The sequence below is a fragment of the Cyprinodon tularosa genome, unplaced genomic scaffold (assembly GCF_016077235.1).
Source record: "Cyprinodon tularosa strain WSP-4 unplaced genomic scaffold, ASM1607723v1 ctg1276, whole genome shotgun sequence".
In the NCBI taxonomy this organism is placed as follows: Eukaryota; Metazoa; Chordata; class Actinopteri; order Cyprinodontiformes; family Cyprinodontidae; genus Cyprinodon; species Cyprinodon tularosa.
In genome coordinates this window covers 86,075-97,500 of record NW_024038088.1, presented here as the reverse complement: position 1 = coordinate 97,500, position 11,426 = coordinate 86,075, and the positions used below count along the sequence as shown (strand labels likewise).

The 11,426-nt window shown below is 57.8% G+C and overlaps 1 protein-coding gene across 1 annotated transcript in view; it reads left to right on the top strand.

Annotated features, from left to right (window-relative positions):
- The window catches only part of pex7 (peroxisomal biogenesis factor 7), a 52,644-nt gene that overhangs the window by 5,323 nt on the left and 35,895 nt on the right, over nucleotides 1-11,426 (top strand). Inside the window, exons 3-6 of the mRNA XM_038276814.1 lie at nucleotides 126-183; nucleotides 258-408; nucleotides 479-556; nucleotides 634-742. Of these exons, the coding sequence (XP_038132742.1) occupies nucleotides 126-183; nucleotides 258-408; nucleotides 479-556; nucleotides 634-742 (396 nt within the window). The remainder of the gene's footprint in view (nucleotides 1-125; nucleotides 184-257; nucleotides 409-478; nucleotides 557-633; nucleotides 743-11,426) is intronic.

The following is an 11,426-nucleotide window of genomic DNA, read 5'->3' as shown; positions in this document are numbered from 1 at the left end:
ATATCATATATATATAGGAGGATATATATTTATGATAAATATTTCTAGTATCAGATACTCTGCTGCCTCCTGGTTTCCATGGTAACGGCTCCATCAGGTTCTGTTCCCTCTCTGGGTCTCTGCAGGTTCTGGTTCCCTGTTGGTTCTGGATCAGACGGATGCTGGGATGTTCCTGGTCCGGAGGTACCGCCTCCGCTCTGTCAGTCTCTGTAAACCGGATCCCTCAGAGGTTCTGAAGAACTTTGTGTGTGTTCCAGCTGGGACTGGGGCGACGGCCTTTTTGACGTGGCGTGGAGCGAAGCTAACGAGCACGTCTTGGTGGCGGGAGGCGGAGACGGCAGCCTGCAGCTGTGGGATTCAGCCAATCAGACGGCTCCGCTCAGAGTGGCCAGAGAGCACACCCAGGAGGTACCGCCCACACAGCAGCTCAGACCCGGCGCCGTCCGGCTGCCGGGTCTGAGCTCCTCGCTCTGTGCAGGTTTACGCGGTGGACTGGAGTCAGACCAGAGGGGAAAACCTGCTGGGGTCCGGGTCCTGGGATCGGACCGTTAAAGTGGTGAGGCTCCTCCCCCTATCCTTCCTTCCCTCCTTTCCTTCTCTTCCTCTCTAACCTTCCCTTTCCTCCCCCCACAGTGGGATCAGAACCTGGGCCCGTCGCTGGTGACGCTCAGAGGTCACGAAGGGGTCGTCTACAGCGCCATCTGGTCTCCTCACATCCCAGGATGCATTGCTTCCGCCTCAGGTGAGAAGATAAACCTTCTTTCATTCCTGGTTGATCTGAACAGCAGGGGGCGCCGCTGCTCCTTTGCCTCCCTCACTGGTTCAGGTTGGTTTCTGATGAAGAGGAGGAGGAACCCGATGTGAGATGAAGGTCTGTCAGATTAGAGCTGCTGAGGAGGCGGAGCCAACTGGAACCAGAACCAGAATTTCCTTCTCTGTTATTATCCAGCCTGGTTCTGACCCGATCAGCCTGCTGATCCAGGACCTGCAGGCCTGACTGCGGACCTGGACTCTGAGGGAACCGGTTTCTATCTGGGTCGGCCGCCTGCAGCAGCGCAGAGCTGGGAACCCGGTTCTGCTACGGATACTAACAGCCATCGGTCCGGATCGCTGGTACTGACCAGCACGAAGTAGGAGTTCCTCGCTGGAACGCTGAGGGCGGCTGGACGCCGCTGGACGCCGCTGGTTACCCTTTCAGCGCCAGAACAGGCAGCTGGGTCGGAGCTCTGGGATCAGAACGGTTCTGACCGTTTGATCCACTTTGGATCCATCTGAAGGGGAAATCATTCTAGATGTCGCCTTCAGTTAAAACCTTTTTAATGCAGACTTCAGATAAACCGAAACTCTTTCCCTCCTTTGCTTCCTTGTTTCGCTCTTTTCCTTCGTAAAGTCCGACTTGTTTCAGTAGCTGAATCATGACAGCAGACAAGATAGAGGAGAGCAGGAGGCGGGGTTACCAATCTACTTGCTCTGGAGAGCAGAGTTCGCTGCTTTTAGATGTTGTCTCCAAAGTCTCCAGTAGCAGAAAAAAGTCTCTAGATTTGGCGCTAGGAGCTTTTTAGAAATCAAAGTGCTAGAGGGGTCTGAAAAGTGGCTAAATATAGCGACTAAAGCGCTAAGTTGGCAACACTGCTCTTTGCATGGTTTGTTTTCAAATGGTTTGCTGCTGTCTGTTTGGACCTTTCTGAACATGTGCAGCAAATGGACTGATCCAATATGGTGGACACTGAAGGGGGGGGCTGAGACACACTTAATATTATCGGCGTTCTGATGGCATTTTAGCAAAAACATAATTAATGTGCACAAATAAGGAATAGTTGTATTAACCATACATGTAAAAAGAGTTTTATGGGGCCCCAGGAACTTGGGGCCCTAAGCAGCTGCCTGGTATTGCCTAATAATGGTAAACCCCCCCTGATTGTGGAAAATGCAATTTAAAAAAAATGGGAAATTTGTAAAATGTAAGCTGAAAAAAACAAATCCAAAATATAAAACATGTTGAAAATAATCTGAAAAAAATAAATTTTGAACATTTTTTTCCCCAAATACTCAAAATCAAGATAACACGTAGGAGCGCTGGTGACGGAGGAGGTGGGGCTTCTGGGTCTCTGTCTCTACCTGATCCGTCCGGCGCCATCGGCTCATTTCCAGATATCCATCCAGGGTTGCTCTTTATTTTATTTAGTTAAAACAACCTAAATGATGTTTTTCTCTCCCCAAAAATAGTAAATGCACTAAACTATAATGTGTTAAAGGTTAATAAACTGATCTGTACAGGAAATGGGATGCTACGCTAATTCCAGGCGCTAACTTTATCAGCTTTGGATTTAAAAATAAATCTAGTCTTTTATAGTTTAATGTTTTCCTTTCATGTTAACATGATGCTATATAGTTAATCTATAGAAAGAAACAACTAGAATGCAGATAAACATGATTTAATCAGATTTACTGCTCTGATCGTCAGAGAAGCTGTTTGATGGAGAAAATGGAAAAAGCATCAAAATTCTCACAAAAGTCATTAAATATTTTTTGAAGATGTTTATTATCATTCTTTAGTGAGTTAAGGACACAAGTAAATGATTTTAGCACCATAATGACATCATTGATAGAAACCTGGATGTATATCTGTTTGCACATGTGCAGGACGGATTGAGCTTCCTGGACGGATGTGATCTCTGATGATGTCACTTCCTGTTTGGTTCCTCATGACTCCATCAGCTCCTCCCAGTAGAAGCACGTCCGCCATAGAAACATTCCTTTATCCATCATCCATGTTCTGTCACGCTTTATCCCTGCTGGGGTGGGGAGGGCTGCTGGTGCCCGTCTCCAGCTGTCTATAGGTGAGAGGGGGGGTCCATCTTGGACAGAGGGGGGGGTCCATCTTGGACAGAGAGGGGGGGTCCATCTTGGACAGAGGGGGGGGTCCATCTTGGACAGAGAGAAGGGGGGGTCCATCTTGGACAGAGGGGGGGGTCCATCTTGGACAGAGAGAAGGGGGGGTCCATCTTGGACAGAGGGGGGGGCATCCAGGACAGAGAGAAGGGGGGGTCCATCTTGGACAGAGGGGGGGGTCCATCTTGGACAGAGAGGGGGGGAGGGGTCCATCCTGGACAGAGAGAGGGGTCCATCTTGGACAGAGAGAGGGGGTCCATCTTGGACAGAGAGGGGGGGTCCATCTTGGACAGAGAGGGGGGGAGGGGTCCATCCTGGACAGAGAGAGGGGTCCATCTTGGACAGAGAGAGGGGGTCCATCTTGGACAGAGAGGGGGGGTCCATCTTGGACAGAGAGGAGGGGGTCCATCTTGGACAGAGAGGGGGGGTCCATCCTGGACAGAAAGGAGGGGTCCATCCTGGACAGAGAGGAGGGGGTCCATCTTGGACAGAGAGGGGGTCCATATTTGAGAAAGAGGGGGGGGGTCCATCTTGGACAGAGAGGAGGGGGTCCATCTTGGACAGAGAGAGGGGTCCATCCTGGACAGAGAGAGGGGTCCATCTTGGACAGAGAGGGGGGGTCCATCTTGGACAGAGAGGAGGGGATCCATCTTGGACAGAGAGGGGGGGTCCATCTTGGACAGAGAGGAGGGGGTCCATCCTGGACAGAGAGAGGGGTCCATCTTGGACAGAGAGGGGGGTCCATCTTGGACAGAGAGGAGGGGGTCCATCCTGGACAGAGAGGAGGGGGTCCATCTTGGACAGAGAGAGGGGTCCATCCTGGACAGAGAGAGGGGTCCATCTTGGACAGAGAGGAGGGGGTCCATCTTGGACAGAGAGGAGGGGGTCCATCTTGGACAGAGAGAGGGGTCCATCCTGGACAGAGAGAGGGGGTCCATCTTGGACAGAGAGGGGGGGTCCATCTTGGACAGAGAGGGGGGGTCCATCTTGGACAGAGAGGAGGGGGTCCATCTTGGACAGAGAGAGGGGTCCATCCTGGACAGAGAGGGGGGGGTCCATCCTGGACAGAGAGGGGGGGTCCATCTTGGACAGAGAGGAGGGGGTCCATCTTGGACAGAGAGAGGGGTCCATCCTGGACAGAGAGAGGGGTCCATCTTGGACAGAGAGGGGGGGTCCATCCTGGACAGAGAGGGGGGGGGTCCATCTTGGACAGAGAGGAGGGGGTCCATCTTGGACAGAGAGAGGGGTCCATCTTGGACAGAGAGGGGGGGGTCCATCTTGGACAGAGAGGAGGGGGTCCATCTTGGACAGAGAGAGGGGTCCATCCTGGACAGAGAGAGGGGTCCATCTTGGACAGAGAGGGGGGGTCCATCCTGGACAGAGAGGGGGGGTCCATCTTGGACAGAGAGGAGGGGGTCCATCTTGGACAGAGAGAGGGGTCCATCCTGGACAGAGAGGGGGGGTCCATCTTGGACAGAGAGGGGGGGGTCCATCTTGGACAGAGGGGAGGGGGGTCCATCTTGGATAGAGGGGAGGGGGTCCATCTTGGACAGAGAGGGGGGGGTCCATCCTGGACAGAGAGGAGGGGTCCATCCTGGACAGAGAGGAGGGGGTCCATCTTGGACAGAGAGAAGGGGGGGTCCATCTTGGACAGAGAGAGGGGGGTCCATCTTGGACAGAGAGGGGGGGTCCATCTTGGACAGAGAGGGGGGGTCCATCTTGGACAGAGGGGGGGGGTCCATCTTGGACAGAGAGAAGGGGGGGTCCATCTTGGACAGAGAGAGGGGGGGTCCATCTTGGACAGAGAGGGGGGTCCATCTTGGACAGAGAGAGGGGGTCCATCCTGGACAGAGAGGAGGGGTCCATCCTGGACAGAGAGGAGGGGGTCCATCTTGGACAGAGAGAGGGGTCCATCTTGGACAGAGAGGGGGTCCATCTTGGACAGAGAGGAGGGGGTCCATCTTGGACAGAGAGGAGGGGTCCATCCTGGACAGAGAGAGGGGTCCATCTTGGACAGAGAGGGGGGGAGGGGTCCATCCTGGACAGAGAGAGGGGTCCATCTTGGACAGAGAGAGGGGGTCCATCTTGGACAGAGAGGGGGGGTCCATCTTGGACAGAGAGGAGGGGGTCCATCTTGGACAGAGAGAGGGGGGTCCATCTTGGACAGAGAGGGGGGTCCATCTTGGACAGAGAGAGGGGGTCCATCCTGGACAGAGAGGAGGGGGTCCATCCTGGACAGAGAGGTGGGGGTCCATCTTGGACAGAGAGGGGGTCCATCTTGGACAGAGAGGAGGGGGTCCATCTTGGACAGAGAGGAGGGGTCCATCCTGGACAGAGAGAGGGGTCCATCTTGGACAGAGAGGGGGGGAGGGGTCCATCCTGGACAGAGAGAGGGGTCCATCTTGGACAGAGAGAGGGGGTCCATCTTGGACAGAGAGGGGGGGTCCATCTTGGACAGAGAGGAGGGGGTCCATCTTGGACAGAGAGAGGGGTCCATCTTGGACAGAGAGAGGGGGTCCATCTTGGACAGAGAGGGGGGGTCCATCTTGGACAGAGAGGGGGGGAGGGGTCCATCCTGGACAGAGAGAGGGGTCCATCTTGGACAGAGAGAGGGGGTCCATCTTGGACAGAGAGGGGGGGTCCATCTTGGACAGAGAGGAGGGGGTCCATCTTGGACAGAGAGGGGGGGTCCATCCTGGACAGAGAGGAGGGGTCCATCCTGGACAGAGAGGAGGGGGTCCATCTTGGACAGAGAGGGGGTCCATCTTGGAGAGAGAGGGGGGGGTCCATCTTGGACAGAGAGGAGGGGGTCCATCTTGGACAGAGAGAGGGGTCCATCCTGGACAGAGAGAGGGGTCCATCTTGGACAGAGAGGGGGGGTCCATCTTGGACAGAGAGGAGGGGATCCATCTTGGACAGAGAGGGGGGGTCCATCTTGGACAGAGAGGAGGGGGTCCATCCTGGACAGAGAGAGGGGTCCATCTTGGACAGAGAGGGGGGTCCATCTTGGACAGAGAGGAGGGGGTCCATCCTGGACAGAGAGGAGGGGGTCCATCTTGGACAGAGAGAGGGGTCCATCCTGGACAGAGAGAGGGGTCCATCTTGGACAGAGAGGAGGGGGTCCATCCTTGGACAGAGAGGAGGGGGTCCATCTTGGACAGAGAGAGGGGTCCATCCTGGACAGAGAGAGGGGTCCATCTTGGACAGAGAGGGGGGGGTCCATCTTGGACAGAGAGGGGGGGTCCATCTTGGACAGAGAGGAGGGGGTCCATCTTGGACAGAGAGAGGGGTCCATCCTGGACAGAGAGGGGGGGTCCATCCTGGACAGAGAGGGGGGGTCCATCTTGGACAGAGAGGAGGGGGTCCATCTTGGACAGAGAGAGGGGTCCATCTGGACAGAGAGAGGGGTCCATCTTGGACAGAGAGGGGGGGTCCATCCTGGACAGAGAGGGGGGGGTCCATCTTGGACAGAGAGGAGGGGGTCCATCTTGGACAGAGAGAGGGGTCCATCTTGGACAGAGAGGGGGGGGTCCATCTTGGACAGAGAGGAGGGGGTCCATCTTGGACAGAGAGAGGGGGTCCATCCTGGACAGAGAGAGGGGTCCATCTTGGACAGAGAGGGGGGGTCCATCCTGGACAGAGAGGGGGGGTCCATCTTGGACAGAGAGGAGGGGGTCCATCTTGGACAGAGAGAGGGGGTCCATCCTGGACAGAGAGGGGGGGTCCATCTTGGACAGAGAGGGGGGGTCCATCTTGGATAGAGGGGAGGGGGTCCATCTTGGATAGAGGGAGGGGGGTCCATCTTGGACAGAGAGGGGGGGTCCATCCTGGACAGAGAGGAGGGGTCCATCCTGGACAGAGAGGAGGGGGTCCATCTTGGACAGAGAGAGGGGGTCCATCTTGGACAGAGAGGGGGGTCCATCTTGGACAGAGAGAGGGGGGTCCATCTTGGACAGAGAGGGGGGGGTCCATCTTGGACAGAGAGGGGGGGTCCATCTTGGACAGAGGGGGGGGTCCATCTTGGACAGAGAGAAGGGGGGGTCCATCTTGGACAGAGAGAGGGGGGTCCATCTTGGACAGAGAGGGGGGTCCATCTTGGACAGAGAGAGGGGGTCCATCCTGGACAGAGAGGAGGGGGTCCATCCTGGACAGAGAGGAGGGGGTCCATCTTGGACAGAGAGAGGGGGTCCATCTTGGACAGAGAGGGGGTCCATCTTGGACAGAGAGGAGGGGGGTCCATCTTGGACAGAGAGGAGGGGTCCATCCTGGACAGAGAGAGGGGTCCATCTTGGACAGAGAGGGGGGGAGGGGTCCATCCTGGACAGAGAGAGGGGTCCATCTTGGACAGAGAGAGGGGGTCCATCTTGGACAGAGAGGGGGGGTCCATCTTGGACAGAGAGGAGGGGGTCCATCTTGGACAGAGAGAGGGGGGTCCATCTTGGACAGAGAGAGGGGGTCCATCTTGGACAGAGAGAGGGGGTCCATCCTGGACAGAGAGGAGGGGTCCATCCTGGACAGAGAGGAGGGGGTCCATCTTGGACAGAGAGAGGGGTCCATCTTGGACAGAGAGGAGGGGGTCCATCTTGGACAGAGAGGAGGGGTCCATCCTGGACAGAGAGGAGGGGGTCCATCTTGGACAGAGAGGGGGGGAGGGGTCCATCCTGGACAGAGAGAGGGGTCCATCTTGGACAGAGAGTGGGGGGTCCATCTTGGACAGAGTGGGGGGGGTCCATCTTGGACAGAGAGGAGGGGGTCCATCTTGGACAGAGAGAGGGGTCCATCTTGGACAGAGAGAGGGGGTCCATCTTGGACAGAGAGGGGGGGTCCATCTTGGACAGAGAGGGGGGGAGGGTCCATCCTGGACAGAGAGAGGGGGTCCATCTTGGACAGAGAGGAGGGGGTCCATCTTGGACAGAGAGGGGGGTCCATCTTGGACAGAGAGGAGGGGGTCCATCTTGGACAGAGAGGGGGGGTCCATCCTGGACAGAGAGGAGGGGTCCATCCTGGACAGAGAGGAGGGGGTCCATCTTGGACAGAGAGGGGGTCCATCTTGGAGAGAGAGGGGGGGGTCCATCTTGGACAGAGAGGCGGGGGTCCATCTTGGACAGAGAGAGGGGTCCATCCTGGACAGAGAGAGGGGGTCCATCTTGGACAGAGAGGGGGGGTCCATCTTGGACAGAGAGGAGGGGATCCATCTTGGACAGAGAGGGGGGTCCATCTTGGACAGAGAGGAGGGGGTCCATCCTGGACAGAGAGAGGGGTCCATCTTGGACAGAGAGGGGGGTCCATCTTGGACAGAGAGGAGGGGGTCCATCCTGGACAGAGAGGAGGGGGTCCATCTTGGACAGAGAGAGGGGGTCCATCCTGGACAGAGAGAGGGGTCCATCTTGGACAGAGAGGAGGGGGTCCATCTTGGACAGAGAGGAGGGGGTCCATCTTGGACAGAGAGAGGGGTCCATCTGGACAGAGAGAGGGGTCCATCTTGGACAGAGAGGGGGGGTCCATCTTGGACAGAGAGGGGGGTCCATCTTGGACAGAGAGGAGGGGGTCCATCTTGGACAGAGAGAGGGGTCCATCCTGGACAGAGAGGGGGGGTCCATCCTGGACAGAGAGGGGGGGTCCATCTTGGACAGAGAGGAGGGGGTCCATCTTGGACAGAGAGAGGGGGTCCATCCTGGACAGAGAGAGGGGGTCCATCTTGGACAGAGAGGGGGGGTCCATCCTGGACAGAGAGGGGGGGGTCCATCTTGGACAGAGAGGAGGGGGTCCATCTTGGACAGAGAGAGGGGTCCATCTTGGACAGAGAGGGGGGGGTCCATCTTGGACAGAGAGGAGGGGGTCCATCTTGGACAGAGAGAGGGGTCCATCCTGGACAGAGAGAGGGGTCCATCTTGGACAGAGAGGGGGGGTCCATCCTGGACAGAGAGGGGGGGTCCATCTTGGACAGAGAGGAGGGGGTCCATCTTGGACAGAGAGAGGGGTCCATCCTGGACAGAGAGGGGGGGTCCATCTTGGACAGAGAGGGGGGGTCCATCTTGGATAGAGGGGAGGGGGTCCATCTTGGATAGAGGGGAGGGGGTCCATCTTGGACAGAGAGGGGGGGTCCATCCTGGACAGAGAGGAGGGGTCCATCCTGGACAGAGAGGAGGGGGTCCATCTTGGACAGAGAGAAGGGGGGGTCCATCTTGGACAGAGAGAGGGGGGTCCATCTTGGACAGAGAGGGGGGTCCATCTTGGACAGAGAGAGGGGGTCCATCCTGGACAGAGAGGAGGGGGTCCATCTTGGACAGAGAGAGGGGTCCATCTTGGACAGAGAGGGGGTCCATCTTGGACAGAGAGGAGGGGGTCCATCTTGGACAGAGAGGAGGGGTCCATCCTGGACAGAGAGAGGGGTCCATCTTGGACAGAGAGGGGGGGAGGGGTCCATCCTGGACAGAGAGAGGGGTCCATCTTGGACAGAGAGAGGGGGTCCATCTTGGACAGAGAGGGGGGGGTCCATCTTGGACAGAGAGGAGGGGGTCCATCTTGGACAGAGAGAGGGGGGTCCATCTTGGACAGAGAGGGGGGTCCATCTTGGACAGAGAGAGGGGGTCCATCCTGGACAGAGAGGAGGGGTCCATCCTGGACAGAGAGGAGGGGGTCCATCTTGGACAGAGAGGGGGTCCATCTTGGACAGAGAGGAGGGGGTCCATCTTGGACAGAGAGGAGGGGTCCATCCTGGACAGAGAGAGGGGTCCATCTTGGACAGAGAGGGGGGGAGGGGTCCATCCTGGACAGAGAGAGGGGTCCATCTTGGACAGAGAGAGGGGGGTCCATCTTGGACAGAGAGGGGGGGGTCCATCTTGGACAGAGAGGAGGGGGTCCATCTTGGACAGAGAGGGGGGGGTCCATCCTGGACAGAGAGGAGGGGTCCATCCTGGACAGAGAGGAGGGGGTCCATCTTGGACAGAGAGGGGGTCCATCTTGGACAGAGAGGGGGGGGTCCATCTTGGACAGAGAGGAGGGGGTCCATCTTGGACAGAGAGAGGGGTCCATCCTCGACAGAGAGAGGGGTCCATCTTGGACAGAGAGGGGGGGTCCATCTTGGACAGAGAGGAGGGGATCCATCTTGGACAGAGAGGGGGGGTCCATCTTGGACAGAGAGGAGGGGGGTCCATCCTGGACAGAGAGAGGGGTCCATCTTGGACAGAGAGGGGGGGGTCCATCTTGGACAGAGAGGAGGGGGTCCATCCTGGACAGAGAGGGGGGGTCCATCTTGGACAGAGAGGGGGGGTCCATCTTGGATAGAGGGGAGGGGGTCCATCTTGGACAGAGAGGGGGGGTCCATCTTGGACAGAGAGGAGGGGGTCCATCCTGGACAGAGAGAGGGGTCCATCTTGGACAGAGAGGGGGGGTCCATCTTGGACAGAGAGAGGGGTCCATCCTGGACAGAGAGAGGGGTCCATCCTGGACAGAGAGTGGGGTCCATCCTGGACAGAGAGAGGGGTCCATCCTGGACAGAGAGAGGGGGAGGGGTCCATCCTGGACAGAGAGAGGGGGTCCATCCTGGACAGAGAGAGGGGTCCATCTTGGACAGAGAGGGGGGGAGGGGTCCATCCTGGACAGAGAGAGGGGTCCATCCTGGACAGAGAGAGGGGTCCATCTTGGACAGAGAGGGGGGGTCCATCTTGGACAGAGAGGAGGGGTCCATCCTGGACAGAGAGAGGGGGAGGGGTCCATCCTGGACAGAGAGAGGGGTCCATCCTGGACAGAGAGGGGGGGTCCATCTTGGACAGAGGGGGGGTCCATCTTGGACAGAGAGGAGGGGGTCCATCTTGGACAGAGAGGGGGTCCATCTTGGACAGAGAGGGGGGGGTCCATCTTGGACAGAGAGGAGGGGGTCCATCTTGGACAGAGAGAGGGGTCCATCCTGGACAGAGAGAGGGGTCCATCTTGGACAGAGAGGGGGGGTCCATCTTGGACAGAGAGGAGGGGATCCATCTTGGACAGAGAGGGGGGGTCCATCTTGGACAGAGAGGAGGGGGTCCATCCTGGACAGAGAGAGGGGTCCATCTTGGACAGAGAGGGGGGGTCCATCTTGGACAGAGAGGAGGGGGTCCATCTTGGACAGAGAGAGGGGTCCATCCTGGACAGAGAGAGGGGTCCATCTTGGACAGAGAGGGGGGGTCCATCTTGGACAGAGAGGAGGGGGTCCATCTTGGACAGAGAGGAGGGGGTCCATCTTGGACAGAGAGAGGGGTCCATCCTGGACAGAGAGGGGGGGGTCCATCTTGGACAGAGAGGAGGGGGTCCATCTTGGACAGAGAGAGGGGTCCATCCTGGACAGAGAGAGGGGTCCATCTTGGACAGAGAGGGGGGGGTCCATCTTGGACAGAGAGGAGGGGGTCCATCTTGGACAGAGAGAGGGGTCCATCTTGGACAGAGAGGGGGGGTCCATCTTGGACAGAGAGGAGGGGGTCCATCCTGGACAGAGAGGGGGGGTCCATCTTGGACAGAGAGGAGGGGGTCCATCTTGGACAGAGAGAGGGGTCCAT